Here is a 21,355-nt window from a genome sequence, read left to right as displayed (position 1 = left end):
TTTGCTCTTTAAAAATACTTTTTTTGTTTTGAGGACATCTGCACACAAAACTAGACCCAAGAGTATGATAAACCCCATGTACCCGCCATCAACCCATGGCCAGTCCTGCCCCAAGCACACTCTCAGCCCCTCTCCCTAATATTATTTTTAAGGCAAATTCAATGTATTCTGTCATTTCATCTGTAAGCATCTCAGTGTGTCTCGTAAAGGACCCCTTAGAAGAAACAGTAACATAATATCACTAAAACACTGATAAATCAACAATAGTTTCTTAGTATCACCTAATATCTAGTCATTGTTTAAATTCGCAAATTTCTCTTAAATGCCATTGTATTAAAAAAACGATTTAAACGATTCATTTAAATAAGAATTGAAAAACAAGTGAGATTCATTGCATTTCACATGGGTTGTTTGTTGAAGACACGAGGTCATTCGTCCTGTAGAGTTTCTCACGGTTGGGGCTTTGCGGCTCTATCCTTTTGGGGTTTGTGAACGGGGCCCTCTTCTGCTTGCTGTAAATTAGTTTTGGGCCTTGGAAGCTTGACCAAATTTAGATTTGATTTTGGGGAGGGGCAGGGCAACTTCATAGCTCTCTGTTTTTGAGCTTTAAGATTTATCAAGAGTTGTAAAACTGTTCTTTGGATGAAAGAATTGAGTTTAAGCAGTTTTTCTAAGGTCAGACACCAAATACAGTCAGAGCCAACAGCCAAGGCCTTCGCCAGGACCGCCGGGCCCCCGAGCGCAGGCAAATAGGAAAAGATATTTAAATCATTCGGTATGGCTGTTCCCTCTACAAGTCGCCTAGATTCTTTCAAAACCTAAAACCGCTTTAAAACACAGGAAAACAAAATTTAAAAAAAAATCATATTTCTTTGTTCAAAGGTAAACACTATTGACATTTTGTGTAGACCAATGGTTTATGCATTTAGACAAAATACTAATATATGTAAAAAATGGGCTAATGCTTTGCATATTATTTTGAAATTTGATTTTTGTTCACTCAAAATAGATTGTGAACAAAAATTATAAGTGAGCATCATTTTAATGGCCAAATAACACTTCATTTTGTGTATTCGGTGAATTAACTATTATAAGTTCAGATTATAGACAATGAACATTCTAGAACATAATTCTCTTTCTACCTCTAACCATTCTTAGATAAGAAGATAATTCCATCCCCTTCCTACATTGAATTCCTAGAAGTAGAAATACAGAGTCAAAGGGTATGTACATTTTAAAGCTTTTAAGACATATTGTCAAATCGTGTGTAACTGGTACACTTTTTGAAGAACTGAGTATGAGAGCGCCTCTTTCTCTCTACCCAAACCATTCCATTTGTTATTTAATTTGATAGGTACAGTATGGAATATTTATTTTCATTTTGGTTGACCATTTGTCTTTCTTCTTTTGTGAATTACATTATTATGTCTTTTGCTCATTTTTCTCTATAGTAAGTTCATTTTTTTTCATTGATTTGTAAGTACCTTTTATTTATTAAGGTTATTTTTCAGGTAGACAATCATTTTGGCAAACAATGGTGTTTTCTCCTCGATATTAGTACTTCTTATTTTTCTTCTCTTATTACATTGGCTAGAGCTTTAAAGTTCAATGTTAAATGTTAATATTGATAGAAGACATCATCTTATTCCTAATCTTAATAAGATTGTCTCTAACGTTTCACCATAAATATAATCTTGGGTATTAGTTTCAGATAGATAACTCTGTTCTAAGTTAAGGAAGTATCTTTCTAATTCCTAGGTTGCTACAAATTTTAGGATTTAATTTTATATTTTGCCTTTCTTTAAACAAGTTGGTACAAAAAGATTTTCTAATATTAACTCATTTTTGCCCTCTTAGAACAGACTATTTGTCTATTCTTCTAAACATAATGGCAGACTCAATTTACTAAGATTTCGCATCTCTTAATAACTTAATTTGGTTCATAATTTTAGTTTTTTGAGGTGTTTTTGTCAGGTTTTCACGTCACTTTACGTTAACTTAGTAAAACTATCTGAGAAAATTTCTATTTCTTTGATATGCGAGGAGATTTTAAAAAGTAGATGATTACTGGAATTAAGAAGGCATGCCTAAGCCTGTCATTTGATTGCAAGTTATAATTTGATGATTTCAATTTCTTCCATGGTTACTGGCATAGTTGGTTTTGATTTCTTCTTGCCTCTATTTTGTTAATCTATCGTTTCCTGGAAAACCACCTTCATTTTAAAGAAACGTCGCACGGCCTATGTAGCAGTCAGGGCTCCAGTATGAGACAGCGGGCGCATTCGGTACAGGGTTATTTCAGGAAGGTTTTTCGACACAGGGCTATTTAGCCAGGTGTGGCCGTAGGTGACTACACGGCTCGGTACCTCGCTGTGGAGCTGGCAGCAGCCCACGTACACTCCTGGGCCCGAAGGGTACAGAGTGGGGTGGGCTGACCTACTGGGGCCAGTGATTCTTGGTGGGGGACACGCAGCCGTCCTGGGGCGCAGAGGGGGCCAAGCGAATGCACCCTCTGATCTCACCCTCCTTCCTTCCCTCCTGCTGCTGGGGGACCCGCACGGGCCACATCCAGCAAGGCAGAGGGCGGGAGCCTGCTGGGGGGGCCTCCCTATCTGCACGGGGGGCAGTTCCACTGTGTCTGGGAATGAGAACTCTTTCTCCTCTGAAAGTCACTGTAATTGCGTTTTCAATGTTTTTTTTTTTCTTGTTTAGTCTTGTTGGAATTTTGTCTTTTTAAAAATTTCCCCCCCCAAAAATCAGCTATTGGATTTTGTTGATCAGTTTTTTAAAAAAAAGTATTCTATAAGATTTTTGCCTTTACTGTTATTAATACCTCTCTGTTTCTCTTTCCAACTCCTTGGGTTGACCGCTCAGTTAATTTAGTCACCTTTTCCCCCTTGAGTCGTAATGAAAGTGGCTTTTTAGATGGTGTGGATTTTCCTGTGAACAGAGGTTTGGGCATTGCTGCGTTTTGAGGCACAATGTCCTCCCTGTCCTTCCTTTTAAAATAGTCTGCGGCTACAGATGCAGTGGTCATATCTAGGAATGTGCTATGCAGTTTTCAAAAGGTTAAGTAATTATTTGAAATGAACTTTTGCTATTAACTTTCTAGTGTTTGCTCTTGGAGTATTAGAAGTTGTACTGTTTGCAGAGTTCAAGGTTCAACACGTATTTGTCACCGTTATGATTTTGGCTTCTACGCTTTTTTGGCCCAATCTGTGAAAGATTGAGATATGAATTAAAATTCACCTACAGTTATTACTTTTTCAGTAAGTTCATTTTAACGTGATTTTTTGGGCACACGGCGTAGACTAGTTTCCTCTCCACTGTGGCCTGCGCCCTTCATCAGTACCGGATGAGTCATTCTTCCCTCATTTTGCGTATTTCCCTGTAATTCTTCCTCGTTGTATATTGATACACCATTTTTTTAAAGTTCGTTTTTACTAGAATCACCTCTGCTCATTCCTCACCCTTTGTTTTCAGGCGTCTGAGACTCCGCATCGGTAAGCAGGCCGTTCAAGAAATTTCTATTTATTAGAATAAGTGCTCTATTCATCTGACTTCCGTCTCATTTTATTCTTTATGACTTTTTCATGCTTCTTGTTTCCTCTGTCGTCTGATTTCTGTTCTACAGGTTTGTGTTTTCTTTGTATTTATGTCTTAGATTTGGATGTATGTATTTAAAAATTCTACTAGTGGTTACTTTCAAATAAAAGTGTTAACCTATATTTCTCTCAATACCTAAATAGTATCTTTTGTGTTCTACACGAGCCATTCACCCCTCTACCCCATCTGCCTCTGAACCTCCCCCTCGATAACATCTGGGGATCGGGCTCCAGAGTCTGATGGGTTCGAGGTCGTGTTGTATGTTCCTATCTCTTTTGGAAATCCTTTGCCTTCAGTTTTACAGCACGCCACACAATGACGTGAGTCGTGTCTGTCTCGCCTGGGCTGCAGGCTCGCCAGCCGTCCGTGAAGCTGTCTGTTCCGTGGGTGTTGACCAGCCCCTGCCAGGAGCCAGGGAGTGTGTGGGGTCTGCGGGGCTCAGCGCCCAGCCCTGCCTTCCTGCCGTCCCGGCAAAGCAGCCCCGGACGCTAAGGACCGTGTACAGGTGCCACGGTCCTGTGGTGTGAGAGGTGGCACCTAACCCAGGGCGGGGTGTGCAACGCATGGGGCGGTGAGTTGGTCAGGGGAAGATTTCGGGGAGAAGTGACTTTCAAGCTAAGACCTGACTATGGACAGGCATTCCCCAGGGTGTGGAGAGTTCTGGGGACAAGAATGTTCTGGGTGGAGAAACCCTTTGCCAAGCCTGGAAGGCGAGAAGGACCCAAAACTGTTGGTCGGCGCGGAGCTTGACGTGGGCAGGAAGGGGCCCGAGACCAGAGAGAAAAGCAGGGTCGGGTCATGGAGAGTGTCGCCTGGGAACATGCAGGGCACTGGATCTGCACGGCCTCGCTGCCCCTTGAGGGCACGGGGCGGGGGGGGGGGGACCCCGAGGCTTACGAGTGGCAGCCGCAGGGGATCCGATTTCAACTTCGACAGTATCACCTGCCTGCAAGGTCGAGGAGAGCTTCGAGCAGCTACCCTGGGGGCAGAGAGCCCAGCTGGGAGAACGCCTCCGCCATCTATGGGGGAGACGGGGGTGGCCCACACTTGGCTGGTGGCGGTCACGATGGAAAGAGGAGGAAGACTGGGGGAGAGATTGAAGCGGTGGCGTTTTGCCTGAGTTTCCGGTCCCTGAGACAGGCTTCCACGTCGTCTCTGTCGGCTGAACAGCCACCGGCCGCGGTACAGCCCCGCTGCCCGGCCAAACCGCCCGTGCCCGGAGCACCAGGGGTCTGGCCAGTCCGGGGCCGTGCTCCGTCTCGCCCCCAGCGTCAGCCACATCTGACGCGGTTAATCGCGGTCTGGACTTGGACAGTCTCGGCCTGGCTTCCGGGAAGTCACACCTCACTCTGTCCCCTCCCTCGAGGTTGCTCCTGCTCAGCTTCCTCGACTCTCCGTCTTCTTGGTGTTGGACGGCCCTGCACTCTGCCCTCGGGTCTTTTCCCCATGGGCTCTCCCTTCCCGGCGACCTCGTCCAGTGTCCCGCCTCTGAACGCCATTGGCGTGACGCTGACCCTCAGGGTTGTATCTCTAGGTCGGGCAGATGGCTCTCCCAAACCCCAGCTCGACCTGCACGGAACACACCCGTCCCCGAAGTCCCCAGCCTCCCCGGGGCCCTGAGCTGTATCTCCCCACAGCTGTCCCCCTGTGTCCGATGACAGCTAACGTGTCCTTCCCGTCTGAGAGACACCTCCGGCTCTTCTCCCTCTCTCGCGTCCCACACCCTGTAGGTCAGGGATCCCGCGAGCTCCGCCTTCGAAATCTACCCGGAATAGGACCAGCTCCGCGTCCCCGGCCACGTGGAGCGTGGCGAAGCCTCCCGACTTGCCTCCCGCTTCCGTCCTCCGCCGCCTGAAGCATTTTCTCCGCACGGAAACCACGGTCGCCTGGAGGACGTCAGCCAGGTGGTGCCGCTCCGCCGCCCGACGCCCCCCGTGGCCACGGCCACGCGTCTCGTCCCCTCGTCTGCTCACTCGCACGTAGAGGCCGTCACTTAACATGTCGCTGCTGCTCCGCACGTCTCAGTGGAGTAAATAATCGAATAAATAGAAGCACTTTTTTTTTTCTTTTCAAATAATGCACGCGGGCGGCGCGTCTTTCGGGCGGATGCGCGGGCGCACAGCACGCGGGGCAGCGCCCGCGCTCGGGCCAGCCGACTCTCTGCCGAACCCGCTCTCCTGCTTCCTCGCAGGCGTGACCTGCGTGTCACCGCGGCTGGCTTCCTTCGCGTAAGTTCATCTCCCCCGCTTCCCTTTTCCTGTCATTCTAGTGGCTCCTCGTCTTCGCTTGCTGTTTTATGGGCTTGCAGGCGACGTCTGGCTGTCCCCCCGGAGGCCACCGCAGGCCACACGCCGGTCTCGGGTTTTCTTCCAGACCCTGCGAGGAGGGGCGCAGACCCCTGTCGCCCGGGCGCGGCTCCGTTTTCTTTGGCCGCGCTCTCCCCCCATTCTTGAACCCACTTGTTTTTCTCTTTATTCCTCCTTGATTAAGGCGAGATCCAGACGGCGTGTGTTGGCCCGTGGGGGGGGCCCTTGGTGCCTCCTCTGTCCACTCCCGAGGCTGTGCGGGGTGGGCGAGGGGGAGCGAGGCCTGGTCCCCGCCTGCGCGTGCGGTGGGCCGGCGCCCCGCGGAGGCCTTGCTCCCTCCTCCCGGCAGGCGGGCGGCTCTGCGCGGGAGGTCTGGCCTCCTCTGCACCTTACTGTCCCCAAGAACGCACCGGACCTCCACACGCGTCCCCCGCCGCCTGGCTGCCTGAAAACTCACGGCGGGCGGCAGGGGAGGGCGGCTCGCCCAGCCTCGGACGCGAGGCCGCCGTGTCCTCGATGCGGGGCCGGCTTTCCCGCCCTCCCTCTCCGCCCTCCTGCGGTCCACGTCTTCGCAGATAACTTAGTACGAAGACCTGAACGGCTGCCCTTTTACAATTGGTAATGATATTAATGTTGTAAGAATGATCCTCTCTGGTCTCCTCCAGACCCCAAATTTGTTTGTTCTCCAATCTGTTATTGTCACAAAGTCAGCCCTAAGCGGCTCTAGAGAAGGAGCAAGCCGGAGTGAGCACAGGAGACCAGGCCGAGGAGGGAAAACGAGGCCGGGCCCATCTTCCCGCCCGGGCTCCCCGAACCTTCTCCTTCCCCCCCCCCCCCACCCGTGTGCTTGTGACGTGTTGCTGTTTCTGGCTTGCACAAGCCGCCACCAGCACGCCACCTCCCGGAGCACAGCAGCCTCCCATCCCAATCCTCCTCCTCCTGCGTTTTGAGCAAACCCTGCCATTCAGACAAGGGTTCACCCCGGACCCCGGATCAGGTCTGGTGACTCCCAGATGGCACGCTAGGCGATGCTCGCTTCCCTAGGCCTTCCTCAGGCGACTCCGCCCTCTCCCCCCACCGCCCCTCCCGGGACCCCCTCTCTGCAAAATGCGAAATGCTTGCCAGAGACGGAGACGGCATGCAACGCGGACTCCTGGGCCCCGCCCGAGAGCTGCCCGCGCTCAGCCGCGGAGCCCCGCTCCAGGCCCCCGCCTCCCTGGGCCACAGACTGTGACAGAGCCTTATTGCCTGTCTCTGGGAATTCATTCCCTGTCTCTCTCCTGTCCCACCTCTCCGGGGCTCCCCGGCGCTCCCCCGCCCCCCAGCGCCGCGCCCCCTCGCGTCTGCCAGGCAGCTGGCGGCCTTCATTATTTTTATGCCAACACAGTTTAGAAATCTGCGCTGCCCCTCGCTGTCTGTGGAGGAGCGGCTGCCACATTACTATGACATGCTGATGTCGTTAGGGCCCGCGCGCGCCTCGGCTAATGAGGCGGCAGAAAGAAAATTAAGGGGAAAAATCGCACAGGCTCAGTGCTCTGTATGTAGATGGAGAAAGGGAAGGAGAGCTAGGCAGAGAGAGGCGCGCGGGGCACGAGGGCTGCGCCCCCTCCCGCCGCCCACGAGCAGCCGGACCCCCGGCCCCCTCCGCCGGCGCCACCCGGGACTCGCCCGCTCGAAACCCGGTGTGGCTGGAGCGCAGTGAAGTCGCTGTCCTAATTCCGCAGTTAGGTAAAAGGAAAACATGGAAACCTTACACTCGTGTTTTTAGCACCGGTCAATGCCCAGGTGGGGGAAGACCGGGGCTTTGCAGATGCTTCTAGAATCTGTCGCTCTTGCCATCGCCCGCCACTCCCCCCAGCTCACCGGGGACGCCAGCGCAGGCTCGGGCTTTCCCCGCGGCCCCCGCCCCAGCACGTTCTCCACTCTGGAGCGGAAACGCTTGTTTGACCACGTGGCCTCTCCCACTGCGCATGATGTAAGAGGTTCTCACCTTTCTCCAGGCTCCGCCCTGTCACAAGGGCCCTGCCCGGCAGCCCCGCCCCGCCAGCCCCCTCCTGCGGTGGGGCGCCCTCAGCCGGCAGGCTCCCCGCCCCCGGACACGTGCGCGTGCTGTTCGCCTCTTCTTCACACCGCCAAGGCTGCAGCTTCGGATCCTGGCTCACTTAGCACAGGTTGGGGGAGCCCGTGACCACCCCCAAGCCCGGCTGAGCCTCGTTTTTTGTACTTTCTGGGGGCAGAGGGCCTTGCTCTGCAGATCCGCTCACGACAGCGACTCCATCCTGGCGCGTGTGGCTGTCCGACCCTCCCGCTCGCAGCTCCATGTGGGGGGGGGGGTGGGCCTTCGAGACGTCTGCTGCATGAGCAAGTGAGTGCTCAGAGGATGCCCGCGGGAGGCACGGCCTGCGGTTAGGGGAAACCAGGTCCTTGCTGGTACCCTCCCTGTATTCCCCACCCCCCCACCCCCAGCAAGTGTGAGTTCGAATACTTGACTGCCCCTGGCTGCTGCTGGCCCCTGCCCTGTGGCTACAGAAGCGTCTTTGGGGACAGGGTCAGAGGAGCTAGGCTGTGTTATCCACATGCGCTGACTGCAGATGAGAAGTGCTCAGGGAAGGAGGTCCCTTCATATATCCAGGGACAGCTGCAGTTGGCCACCTGCCTGAATGGTGAGTCGGCCGGTTCCCAAATGAACCCACCTGGAGGAGGCAGGTGAGGGCGGGGGCTGAGTCTGGGAATGGGGGATTCTGTCCTGCTCCTTCCCAGCTCTGTGACGGGGCTTCGTTATTGCTTCAGGTGCGTTGTCCGGGTGAGGGGCCGATGGAGACAGACACGTGAGCAGAGCTCCTTATCCCCTGCCCAGGACACCAGGCAACGCAGGTTTGGCCCCGCCCCCACTCCCACGTGTGTCTCCACCCTCCGGCCTGCTCTCCTCCGGGCCGGTCTCCACCTGGCCTGACAACTTGCAGAATTCAAAGCTGGCCGCAGCCGGCCACCGCCACAGCTTGCACCTGCCCTCACGCCCCGATGTCGGACTCCAGTGCTGACTGGAGGTCAGCGGGGCGGCAAGGCCTGGCACCGTCAGCAGGCTCGCCTCCCAGGCGGTGACCTCGCTTTGAAGTTCCCCGCAGAGCCCTGCGCCCCGCGCGACGGCGGCTCGGAGTCCGCCGGCCGCGGCGGCGGGGCCTTTGTCTGGGCACAGGGGAGCCGTGATTTATGTCCTCCGCTCACTGTGAAACCTTTGCCTCGGTAATTCCGAGCTCCGTGGGTGTCTCTTTACATCTGTTTAAAGCACGGCTGCTGCCCACGGACGGCGTGCTCTGCGACATTCCCCGGCGCCTGTGTGTGCCCCTCGCCACGGCGCGGTCTCGCCCGCCGTGCCTCTCTGCGGCCGGCTGCGCGGGGCTGCGGAGCAGAGGCGGGCTGTCCCTTTGATGTGGCACGTGGTGATGAGACCCCTTCCCTGGCGGACCACTTGCAGGGGGCCTGGGTGGAAGCAGATGCGTGGGCCGGACTTCCAGACTGTCCACCCTGCTTGCCGTGGGGCCAGACCGTCACAGGCACCTGCGCCTTTGCTCGGAGGACGCTCGGCGCCGACAGCGCGTTCTGGACGGAGCCTGCCTTCTGCCCCGCAGCGGCTGCGGACCCCATCAGCGCGCGTGTGCGCGGCGCCCCCTAGAGGTGTGGTCGACCTCAGCGCAAAGAGGTTGGATCGCCGTTTCCCAGGATTTCATCCCCGGCTGAGACCCTGGGGTGCAGAAACACCCTTCATTCAACGCTGACGGAGGTGTCAGGTGCCGGCTCTGCGTTTTGATGAAGCCTCAGAGTACTAAGATTTCTCAAGGAAACTCCAATTCCTTCCACAACTGCTGGGAGACTCATCGTCACTCCCAGGAGCCCAGCACTTCCCACGGTCTCTTGCCCCCCACCCCCCATAACAAACTGCCCCCCAAAACGTAAGTCTAACTTGCACCCCCACTGACCACGCTCTGTTCCTGCGCGGCTGACACAGGACAGGGCCTTGTCCTCCATGTCAAGGTCAAGGCAGAGTAATTCCCACGGTCCTGGAGACCAAGTTCAGGCGCTGGAGGCCCTGTCCCCAGGGAGGGTGTCTACCGGGCTGCACCTACGGCTCAGAAACCCAGGCAAAGGTCACTCAAACTGAACGACTTCAAGGCTGACGAAGGATTATTTCTAGTCACTGCTGAATTATATTGACCTTTTTTTTTTTTTTTTTTTTTTAAAGAATTTGCCGCATATATTTTTCCCTGGTGGCCCATCGGGCAAAGCCTGCTTCTCCCTCATTCTTTACACGGTTTCACAGGATGAGGCTTGGCCCGTGCGTCTTGGTTTGAGGCAAACACAGTGTGACCTGGAGGGGCCCTGGGTGGGTCTTGCCTCCACATTACAGGTTGATGAACTAAGCCTGCTACCATCGGGAAACGTTAAAAAAGTAAATTAGAACTACAAAAGGTGAATGTTTTTATACTTTTATATTATGGAGTATAAAAATGCTGGCCTTTCTTGCTTTTTACGAGTCCACCGTGTTGAAATCACTGCACTGGTAGAGAGCCGTGAGGAAATTGCTGAGTGTGAGCGTTAGCATGAGACACTTGTCCTGCGTGTCATGTAAGAAAATAGCCAAGGCCTTGCTTGTGTGGCCTTCCCACTTCTCAGCTGGGTTTTCACAGCTGCGAACTTTACTCTGCAGGCATCCACAATGCAAAGTTAGCATTTGAGAGAAATGTGTGAATCTTACTGTCTCAGACCATCTAAAATACTGTCCTTTTCGGACAACAGCCTTTCCACCTATTTGTTCGAAACGTATCAGGCCAAAGAATGTCTCTTGCCTGTGGTCGGTGAATGCAAGTCTGGGGGATAATTTTTCAATTTAGCGCACCCAAGTTTCCATCTAACGAAATGAGTCCCTTTCAGTGAAGTCTTTTGGGGAGGACGATCTCTTATCCCAACAGATGTTTTGCAAATGTTCCTTTTGGAAACATTTTCTGCCTTTTGAGTATTTCCTCTGATGAGAAATTGCGTTCTTTCCTTTTTTATCTCTGGTGAGATGTGACACGTGTTAAAGGTGACGAGCCACTCAGAGCCAAGTCTGCAAAGTGGGGCTGAGGTGCCAACACAGCCCTGACCCAGGACAAGGCACCTCTCCTGGTTCAAACGCAGGGGGCCCGAGCACCTCACCTGCCCAGTGTGTCGCAGGAGTGCATGAGGCTCTGAAGGAGAGAAATGTGCACACGTGTCGAGTGCTGTCATCAGTAACTCATTAACGCAGCGGGGTGTTTCACGGGTATCGGGACCGGGTACTTTAGTGCCAGATGAGACAATAAACTGTTTTTTCATTGTTCTGAAAATTACACCAAAAGATGAGCTGCCAGAATAATCGGAGCCATGACAGCGTCATGGAAATACCCGCCCGGTGTCCCCAGGTGACTGCTTCGAAGGGATACCCTCGGGCATGCTTGTTGACACCCCGACCTCTTCGTATTCTGGGGACTCTAGCTGGAGGCTTCTGGGCCCTGGCTCCTCACAGTGTGGCCGGCCCCATGACAGCTGTGCTCCCCCTGGGAGCGGTCAGCAAGGAGGACAGTCCCCCCGACCCCCCAGACCGGAGGAATCAGTTTCACAAATCCCCAGGGGGGGTTCCTGGGCCCCTGGAGGTTTGAGAAGCACAGCATGCGGCAGGTGGGCAGGTCGGGGTAGGAGGCGCCCCGGCCACCTCTTACCTTGGGGAAGGCGTCGGGCCACACGGTGGGGGAGCCGTGGTTGAGCAGGGCCTGCACGGTGCGCTCTGGCGCGGCCTGGGGCGCGCAGGCGACGGTCTGCAGCACGCGGGTCAGTGGCGAGGCGCCGCCGTAGTCCAGTGCGGCCGCGTCGGCGCCGTGTCGCAGCAGGAGGCACGCCAGGCCGGGGTTCGCCTGGCCACAGGCCTTGTGCAGCGGGCTGCGCTCGTCCCCGTCGCGCGCGTCCACCGCCGCCCCGCCCCGCAGCAGCAGCGCGCACAGGCGCAGGGAGCGCGCACCCTCCTCGGGCCGCAGCGCCGCGCCGCACGCCGCGCTCAGGGCCGTCTCGCCGCGGCCGTTCCTCGCGTCCACGCGCGCCCCGCGGCCCAGGTAGAGGCGCGCGTGCTCGTCCAGGCCGCGCTGCGCGGCCACGTGGAGCGGCGTGTCGCGGCCCGCGCCGCCTGCTCGGTTCACCGACGCGCCGTGCTCCAGCAGCACCTGCGCGCACCTGCGGGGAGGCCAAGAAGGGTCACCGGGCGGGCAGGGGAGGACCCCCGACACCTACGCCCTGCCGCCCCCAACCCCGGGGACCCCCGACACCTACGCCCTGCCGCCCCCAACCCCGGGGACCCCCGACACCTACGCCCTGCCGCCCCCAACCCCGGGGACCCCCGACACCTACGCCCTGCCGCCCCCAACCCCGGGGACCCCCGACACCTACGCCCTGCCGCCCCCAACCCCGGGGACCGCCGACACCTACGCCCTGCCGCCCCCAACCCCGAGGTCGCTGTGGCCACTCCACCGGTGGGGTCTGGCCCTCCATCGTGCCGGCTTCAGACCACAGGCCCTGGTCCCTGTCGCTCACCGCGCCTGGGGGTACTCTGCTCCTCTCTGCTCTGCTGAGAATTGAGCCCTTGTCCCCTCATTTCCTCAGCCATTCTTGCCTTCGCTTCCTTCTCTGGGTGACACTCTAGTCCTTTTATAGGCATCCTCGGTTCCTTTGAATCGAGGGACATGGCCACCCCTTTGCTAGATGGCCACACTGTCACCCCGGAGCCTGCTCGCCGTCCACCCCCTGTCCCCCTGGCTGCTGGAGGAAATGCAGCTGGCCGACTGGCCTCCCGGCTCAGCCGGGCCTCGGGGACCTCCAGCTCACACCTTCCATGTTGAAGGCCAGCTCCTCATGCCTCGCCCAGGAGCGGGGACTCCCCTTGCCACCGCCATCCTCAAGCCATGCCGTCCCCACCCCCTCCCTGTCGGCCACCTGCTCCTGCCGCCCTGGGCGCGCGGGCTCCGCGCCCCGCCCCACGGTCCGCTCGGTCCACTCGGCACGCGGGCTCCCCGCCCCGCCCCACGGTCCGCTCGGTCCACTCGGCACGCGGGCTCCGCGCCCCGCCCCACGGTCGCTGCCGCCCTCGCTGGAATCTGTTTCTGCCACGTGCTCACTTCCCTGCATTTCTCCGGCGGGGAGTCACCCTGACCATCTCGCCCCAGGCGCTGCCCCCTCCTGCTTCCTGGGGGTGCCGCTTGCTCCTTGCCTCTTCTCCGTCCTCCAATCTCCCCCACCCACCCACGGTCTTCCGCCCTGTCGACTCCGTCTCTTTAATACTCACTGGGACAGCTTCCTCCCTCCGTCCCCACTGTCACTGTCCTTTGCTGAGGCCCGAGTCGTTTCTTGCCTGAGCATATTGGCGAGCCTCCTGATTTGTTCCCTGCTCCGGTCCCACAAGGGCCATCGTCTCTGGGCGTGAACGAGACGACAGGTGCCTGCTGCAAACCCGGCCGCTCCTGCCGCCCGGCGTGGAAGTCCCGGTCCCTGTCTGCACGACGCAGGACGCCGGGCCATCCAGCGCCCGTGGGCCTCACCGGTCCCATTTCCGGAGGCTCCGTCCTGTGTGTCAACCCCACCTGGCCAGGTGCGGCTCTCAGAACACATCCTGGCGGTTCACGCGCCCGAGGCTCGGTGCATGCTGCCCCTCCCAGGGAAGCCCTGGCCCGCGTGGGGGACGCGGCCCCGTCTTTCCTCCCTCTGTCTCTTGGGAGTCCGCTTTCCCAGCGCCGCCAGCAGAGGGTCACTGCCCTGCGCGGCTGTAGGCCTCGTACCCGGGCACCCGGGCCCAGCGTCTGCCAGACCAGGCCTCAAACGTCGGTTCGCCTGCGTGACTCCTTCCGTAGGCTGCCGGCTCCTCGGGTGTGGAAATGGGGGTGCTGTGTACCCCTGCGTCTCGGCGCCCGCCATTCGTGTTCCCTAAACGCATGTCAACGGCCACGTTTCCTTCACGAGCATCTTTCGGTCCCCTTCGCGTTCTTCCTGTTTCCCCGTTATTTACCTCGCCCCGGCTCCCGACCTCGTCATCCAGCGCGGGTTTCCAGGCTGGAAGTGGCTGCCATTAAATCTGTTTATATTTCCACCCAGGGACTCTCTGTGTTTGCTATTCCCTCTCTCTACAGCTCCGAATCAGCGGCGTCTTGAGAAGTGGTCCGTCTTGGGTGAAAGATATTTACAAACAAGTACCATTTGATATGGAATGTCCTTCGGGACAATAACCAGCTAAGAGAGGATGCAAATTTCACCATCAGAGCGCTCCAGACTCGCTTGCTCCTCGCTGCTCGGGGAGGGATTTCTCGAACGCTGCAGCGGGAGGAGGGCGTTCGAGGGTTCCGTCTCATTTTGCTGCCGAGCCCGTGCGCGCTCACACACAATTACAAAACATCTTCTTCTACTTTTTTTTTTTAAAGCAGCCCAGCCTCTCCGAAGACATCCGTAGAGAAATGCGAGCAGACCTCTTCTCCACTTCCAGAGCCACCTGGCCGATGTCCACCCACAGTACCTTCCAGAAGAACGAGGCTACAGTGCACCCCCGGACCCTCGGAGGGCTGCGGACGCCCCTTTCTAATCGGCTAAACCTTGGCACTTTCTTAGAGCAGGTGACGACGTAAGCCGCAGCCCACAGGCGCGAGGACGAGCCACGCAGCGCGTCGACGGGGCCACGCCTCTGCTGCCACACAGGGGGTGGCCATTACGAACGGAGGCGTGCGAGCCTGTTTGACGGCATGGAAAAGCTGTCTGCAGTGGTGACGGGAAAAAATCAGGGCGCAAAACAGTCCTATTTAAGAAAAACAAAACAAAACAAAACAAAACAACCCAGGTGTGTACGTGCGTAGAAAGCCAGCCTAGAAATAGACGGGCGGACGTGTGCTCACCGCTGGGTGACGGCGGATGGTGCTTTTACATCCCCGTTGCCTGCCTGTGTGCTCAGATTTTCCAAAGGGAACCAGAGGATCAACAGCGGAGGTTGCTAGTGACAAAGCCCCCACCGGCCACATCAGCAGCACGTGGGTGCTCGGAACGTCAGCTTAGCTTTCCGGGTTCCCAGATGCTCTTGAGCTCGCCATCGGCCTGCCGGGGCCTAAGCGGCTGTCTCAGGATGTGCGGCAGCGCCCACGAGGACGTGAGCCGAGAGGAGAGGGCCGGGGTGGGTCGGAGGGACTTGGCGATCAGCAGGGAAGTGACAACAGGCTTGGGGACCCGCTGGACCTGACCTCGTGTGTGTCGGTGTCTTCAACAGAAGAAGAAACGGCCCAGCGGGGCCAGCGCCGCCCCGGCCTGTGCGGGGCTGCGGGCAGCCAGCCCGCTGTGCCTGAGCCCTCTCCTCCCAGGGGAGATTTCTTCGGGAGATTTCCAGCCCCGCTGATGGACCGGCGCGTGAGCGAGGCCTGGAGCCGCTGTCGGATGGTCTGCCAGGAACCCAGGGCGGACGCCCATCAGAGGAGGTCAGAACGAGTTGTCTCTTCTCGCAGGGTGCTAAGGAGACCCCGTGCTGTCTGGGCAGCCTCTGACAGGAGCCACGTCGGGCGAACGGCAGCCCTCCGACTTCCCATTTCCTTAATGACCTCGGCGACGGTGTGACAGGGGCCCGAGGTTGACAGTACACAGAAAAAGTAGCTCGAGCCAAAGAAGGAGTTCACAGGGATGAGCCCGTCAAGGGCTGTTGAATTAATGCCGTTTTACCTTATTTCTAAAGGAGGAAGTAGGACTCCGTGCCCACGTCCTGCACACCGCTCTCGTCCACCGTCCAGCATGTCCCCAAAGCAGCGGCTTTCCGGTCCCCTCCCGGCTGCAGGAGGTCCACGCGGATGCCTCGGCCTGGCCTTGGCCACCGTCCACCTCTTCCCTGATCTGTTCATACCACCTGCCGAGCCTCCCTGCTGTCCCAGGAGGCGGAGCCTGCTCCTGGCTCCCCATCTGGCCTTCCCTCTCCCTGTCTGTCCCTTTGTCCAAAACCCTCAGAACCGCATGTCACAGCCTCAGGTCCTGAGCTGGAAGGGGCTGCCTCCCCCGCTGCCTGTTTGCCTGCCTTTCTCCTTTCCTTTCCTTTCCTTTCCTTTCCTTTCCTTTCCTTTCCTTTCCTTTCCTTTCCTTTCCTTTCCTTTCCTTTCCTTTCCTTTCCTTTCCTTCTTTCTCTTTCTTTTCTTTTCTTTTTTCTCTGCTCTTCTTCTCTTCTCTTTCTTTTTTCCTTTCTCTCTCTCTCTCCCTCTCTTTCAAAAGTTACCCATAATTATTGCAACCAATCTGCACCATAGGTCGCATTTTCTGGCGAGGAAATGGAGGCTTAAAAGAAGACCAGTGACTCGCGTGAGAGCACACAGCCCGGACGTGCAGAACAGAGACCTGCATGGCTGTGATTGGTCCCAAAGTTCTCAGTCCCACTAGGCATTTTCCGTAAGTTCCCGCTGCACTTCTCACGCGTGCATGCGTGCATGCATGCATTCATGCATTCATGCATTCATTCGAGGATGTCCTGTGCGCTTCGTACAACAGCCTTTCGAGGCGGGAGGAGCGTCTTCTCCGAGCCCTTCGCGAGCATCCCTGCACAGACTCACCGACAGGCCCTGAGGGCGGGGCCTCGTGCGGGGGGCGGGGGGGGGGGCAGGCACCGTCACCAGCTTCTGGCCAGTCCTGCCGGCAACGCTGCACCAGAGACCCCAGCCTCCCCCGTTTTCGGCGGGGGTTCAGTTTCTGAGGTTTGAGCAGTGACCTCAAGGGCAGGGACCCGGGCGGCCGGCATGTTCTGCTTGGGGGGTGAGCACCCACCACCGCTGGGTCATAGCGCGGTCCGGCGCCCACCAGAAGGTGGAATTGAGTGAGCAATGGAATGACAGCGACGAAGGACTATTAAAATCAAGTTTAAGATTCAAAAATATCGCTTCACTTTTTGGGGGGGGAGACAGACGTCGCGTACAAGTGTTTTGTCAGATAGTTTAAGCATCTATCTCCTGAGCAGCAGTTTCTGTCCCAGAGGTCCCCGGAGTCCCTGGGGACGCCGACAGCCCTGCACTGCCCCGTGATGGCTGCCTGAACCCCTTCTGTCCGGCAGACGGGGTTTCCCGTGGACAACGTGCCCAGCGAGGGTAGCGGGCCTTAGGAGCCAGTCTTCTCGAATCATCGTTGCTGCTGAGTTTCCTCCTCTGAGTTGACGTGGAGGCGGATGGGCTGGAGACATGTGCCCGGGGCAGCGGGCTGGACCCCGAGGCTGGGTCCAGGGCGGGGGCAGAAGTGGCTGGCTGAACGCTGGGCAAGTGCCGGCCCGCGGGGGCAGGGGACATGGGGGAGAGACTCGGGAGGAAAACACAGAGCTGTGACAGGAAGGGTCCCCCCTGCGACGGTTCCCCAGCGGCCCCATGAAGGACAGCGGGAAGCCACCTCCCCGGGGCTCTGATGGAGGGGCAGCTCCGCTTTCTTTCCCTGGACCCCTGCTGAGCCTCCCTTCGGGGACCTGCCGCCCACCCCCTTCTATTCTGTATTTTTTTCTCTCTCCCTTTCCCCCCGGATGCTGAGCTCAGACTGTCAAGCAAATGTTTACGATTGAAATGGCTGATGTGAACAAACAGATCCTTCCGTGTGGAGGGGCGGCTGGGAGAGAAACTAGCCGTCCATGTCTACCCTTATGCTTTCTTTTGGAGCAAGGGCTGCCATTTAATTTTTTTCTGAAGTGTTGGACGGTTGTGGCTGGCGATATTTTGGGCCAGTGCTCCCCGGATTGCAAAAAGAGCCTTCCGTTTCGGTGAACTGAGAGATGATCTAGAGGACAGACATTGAGAATTCAGTCTCACTGTTTGCCACCCTTGCCCAAAAAGTAGTATCTGACTTTCTGGAAGCTTCCCTCAGCAGAAATGGGCCTTTCTCTCCTCCCCTGGTCCTAATGCCGTGGATGACGAGGGACACCCGGCAGCATCAGAGTGAGACGGGCAGAAGAATCAGGAAAAGCGAAAGAAAAGACTCTACCCCCTTCTTGGGCGGGGGCGGGAGGGAGGTGGGGGAAGCTTTGGATTGGACAAGGGAAAAGTTCTCTTTGCAGAAAAACGCAAAGATCTTAAGAGAGCGCAGTTGTAGGAATTTCTCCCGAGGGATGCGCCTGTGTGACCCGCATCCCGTTCCATATGCGGAGTATTTTCATCTCCCCCAGAAATCCCCCGTGTTTGCTACCAGCCGGTCATCGCCCCACGATTCTAATTTCTCTCGCCATTCCGATTCCTCTCGCCATGCTTTAAGTTTTGTCTTTTCTAGAACTTTCTCCTTTTCGTGTCTGGCTTCTTTCGTGGAACACAATGTCCGGCGTTTGTCCATACTGTTACCTACACGAGTAACTCATTCTTTTTTATTTCGGAGTCATGTTTAATTGTATGAACGCACCGCAATTTAAAAATTCATTCTCCTGTTGATATTGGTAGACATCTGAGTATTTCCATTTTTTTTTTTTTGGTGGGAGGGGGAGGTATTATGAATAAAGCTGCTGTGAACATTTTTGTGTGTCTTCTCCTGGACTTACGTTCTCGTTTGTCTTGGGTAAATACCTAGAAGCTAGGTGTATGTTTAACTTCAGAAGAACCCGCCAGTTTTCCGAGTGATCATCCACATCCCCAGCGGCAGCGTGCGAGAGTTCCGGTCGCTCCACATTCTCGCCGGTGTTTGCTCTTGTCATTCTTTATGCCTTCAGCCATTCGGATGGGTGTGCAATAATGACTATTTCCTTGTTGTTTTCATTTGCATTTCCTTGATGCCCAAAGAAGTCAAACACCTTTTCATTGGCATATCGCCCATTTATGCATCTTTCCCGAAGTGTCTGATCAGGGCTTTTGCCCAGAGGGTAGAGGTTTGATTTGGTCTGGACTGCCTCTTTTAATGCCTGACGGTAAGTCCCACGCACTCCACTGGGACTTGGCGAGGGACCGGAAAGCCGAGCAGTCTTCCTGAGATGCCGGGAGGGGGCCGGGAAGGGGCCGAACCAGTCACGGACGATGCCCGAAAGGCGGTGATGAGCGGCGAGCACCGCGGCCTCCGGATGATACAGACCTGACTAAAGAAGGAGAGGCGCTCGTTCGGCGTCCCTCTGTCTGAGGACACGTGGCTTTCGAGCCTGGTTCTGCCGATTTCTACTGTGCGCCACCTTACTGCAACACACCGGCCCTCGATGAGTCTCGGGAAAAGCAGCCCTTCCTGTCTCTGCCCAGAGTTCAGCCTGGAAGGTCTGAACGGGAAAAGAACTGCCCGGCGATGTTCTCCGATGACTCGTCTCCCCCTAGGATAATTAGCTGCTTTCACAGGTCCGACTCTGGCTTACCAATTATTATTATTTTTTTATATAGTCGAATTGATATAAGTGGGATAAAAAAGTAAACTTATATGCTCTGTGCTAACGTGTTCATGAGGGAGGCAAGCCCTCCTCACTTCTGTTTAAATCAAGACAGCTTTAGACAAGAAAGGGAAGCGAGACGCAACTAACCCATTTCTCATTTTAATCATCTCGGATTCTGAAAAAAAGGTCGAGGAGAGGAACTTGATAATAAATAGGGCGAGGCTGGCATGCAGACCACTGACGTGAAGACAGTGACTTTACTGGAACTTTTCTTTTTTGGGAAAATCTCTTCAAAAGGCCCCCAGATTAAAGCTCCCATCTCCCTCTCTGAGCGTTGAATTCTGAATTCTGAAGCTCGCTGGTTGGAAGGAAGCACAGACAATTTTTTTTTTTTTTAATCCCAGGAACTCAGAAACTCAAAGGTTTTCAAGTCCTGCACCCATGGTGAATTGTGACTGAAAGGGGACGGGGCGGAACTGGGTCCCTAGGTGTGGAGACCATTGTCATCGAGAGTAAGAAAATGAAATGGCTCGCTATGTAGGTCAATGACCCCCCTCTCTACTACAAGGTAAAAAAAATTAAGGATGACCTAAAATCTACTATGTATAAAAAGCTTCTAGAGAAAGTAGCTCTTTCCTGTCAAAGCGATAATGTTTATACTACCTGAAGCCAGACCTCCTCGGAGTCTACCTTTGGGGGGACTTTTTAAGCTGAGAAGCAGTGGTCGAAACCTCCGGCCCTTCCTGACATCTATTAGCTTCTTATCCTTCAAGGCAGCTGGCTGCGTTACTGCGCAGGGGGTCGGCGGAACCTGCCGCGTTTTCCATTCTCATCGTTGACATCGAAGGGGCTCCGTGTCAGCTGACGCACCTCTGGCATACTCGTCATTTCTCTTAAGCTTTTCCCCAATGACCGGGATTTAAATAAGTCAAGACTGTCAAACGAAAGCGACGGGGAGAAAGAGTCACATAGAGACGGAAGAGAAAAGGAGAAGCAGCAGAAGAAAGAGCAGGAGGGAGAGGAAGACAAACGGAAAGAGACTTTGCGGGGCCCACGTGCATGCAAGGACATCGAAAAGGTCCTTATCAAACCATGTCCTGGGCCCGTATGAATTTGAAAAGACCAAACAAAGCTAGGAAGTTCGTTTCTACCGCACAGTGTGTCAGCTGAGGACGGACGGTCCACACACGCCTCCGCCCTGCGTGATGTCCAAGGCAAGCTCTCGGCCGGCACGAGGGATCAGGTCAGGAGTCACGACGTTTTCTCTGCCTGATTTCTTAGCACAAAGAAAGACTTTTACTATGATGCGGTCAGCTTCTGCCCTTTGATCAAGCTGATACGTCTTTCTGACCTAGAAAATTCTCAGTAGACGCCCGCCAGACCTCCACGCACACAGTACATCGTCCACGTGTCTGGCCCCGGCGTCCGGGACGCTGCTTTCTCACTGTCTTCCTCTCCCCTGAAGCGGAAAGTCTCCTGAGGGCACAGACTGTGTCCGACGCGGCCCCGGCCCCTCGCGGAGTGCACAGGCAACTCCTCCGGTTTCGGGGTACGAGCTGCCGGAGTGAGCGGAGTCATGACTGGCTGACCTCGGAGCTGTGTTTTTCAAACATAGATGGGATTTCTATAATTTTGTCACCAGATGACAACTCAGTACAACAGCAAATCATCTTCCAGACGAGTTAAGCACGGAGATTTGGCGTTAAAATGAAGTAGAAGTTAATTCCGTATGGGATAACTAGAAAGAAGCTCCCGTGGAAAGCACAGAATGCCTGCGGCTGAGGACAGAAATGGGGCACGAGGCCGAGTGCGCCCCAACATGACTGGTCAACGCTCAGTTTCCTGGCCTCCCAAAGGACCTCCAGGGCTTTCGGACGGGGGCGCCGTGCAGGGGACTCAGGCAGAGCAGGGGACCCTTGAAGTTGTGGAGCTGGGAGTCCGGGGAAGCCAGGCAGAGTTCTGGGGAGTGGGGCGGGGGGCAGTGGGGTAGGGTGGGAGAGGAGATCTCCATGGAGAAAGGACTTGGCGGGGGGGGGGTCCCCTGGAGTAGTCAGTGGAGCAGTGGGAGAGGGCA

General features: G+C 55.7%; 1 protein-coding gene across 1 annotated transcript in view; it reads right to left on the bottom strand.

Annotated features, from left to right (window-relative positions):
- Positions 1 to 21,355, bottom strand: part of ASB18 (ankyrin repeat and SOCS box containing 18) — a 40,750-nt gene that overhangs the window by 2,048 nt on the left and 17,347 nt on the right. The window contains exon 3 of the mRNA XM_016158955.2: positions 11,648 to 12,152. Within this exon, the coding sequence (XP_016014441.2) occupies positions 11,648 to 12,152 (505 nt within the window). The remainder of the gene's footprint in view (positions 1 to 11,647; positions 12,153 to 21,355) is intronic.

Source organism: Rousettus aegyptiacus, unplaced genomic scaffold, assembly GCF_014176215.1.
Source record: "Rousettus aegyptiacus isolate mRouAeg1 unplaced genomic scaffold, mRouAeg1.p scaffold_m13_p_2, whole genome shotgun sequence".
Classification (NCBI taxonomy): domain Eukaryota; kingdom Metazoa; phylum Chordata; class Mammalia; order Chiroptera; family Pteropodidae; genus Rousettus; species Rousettus aegyptiacus.
This window is presented reverse-complemented; position numbering and strand designations above follow the sequence as displayed.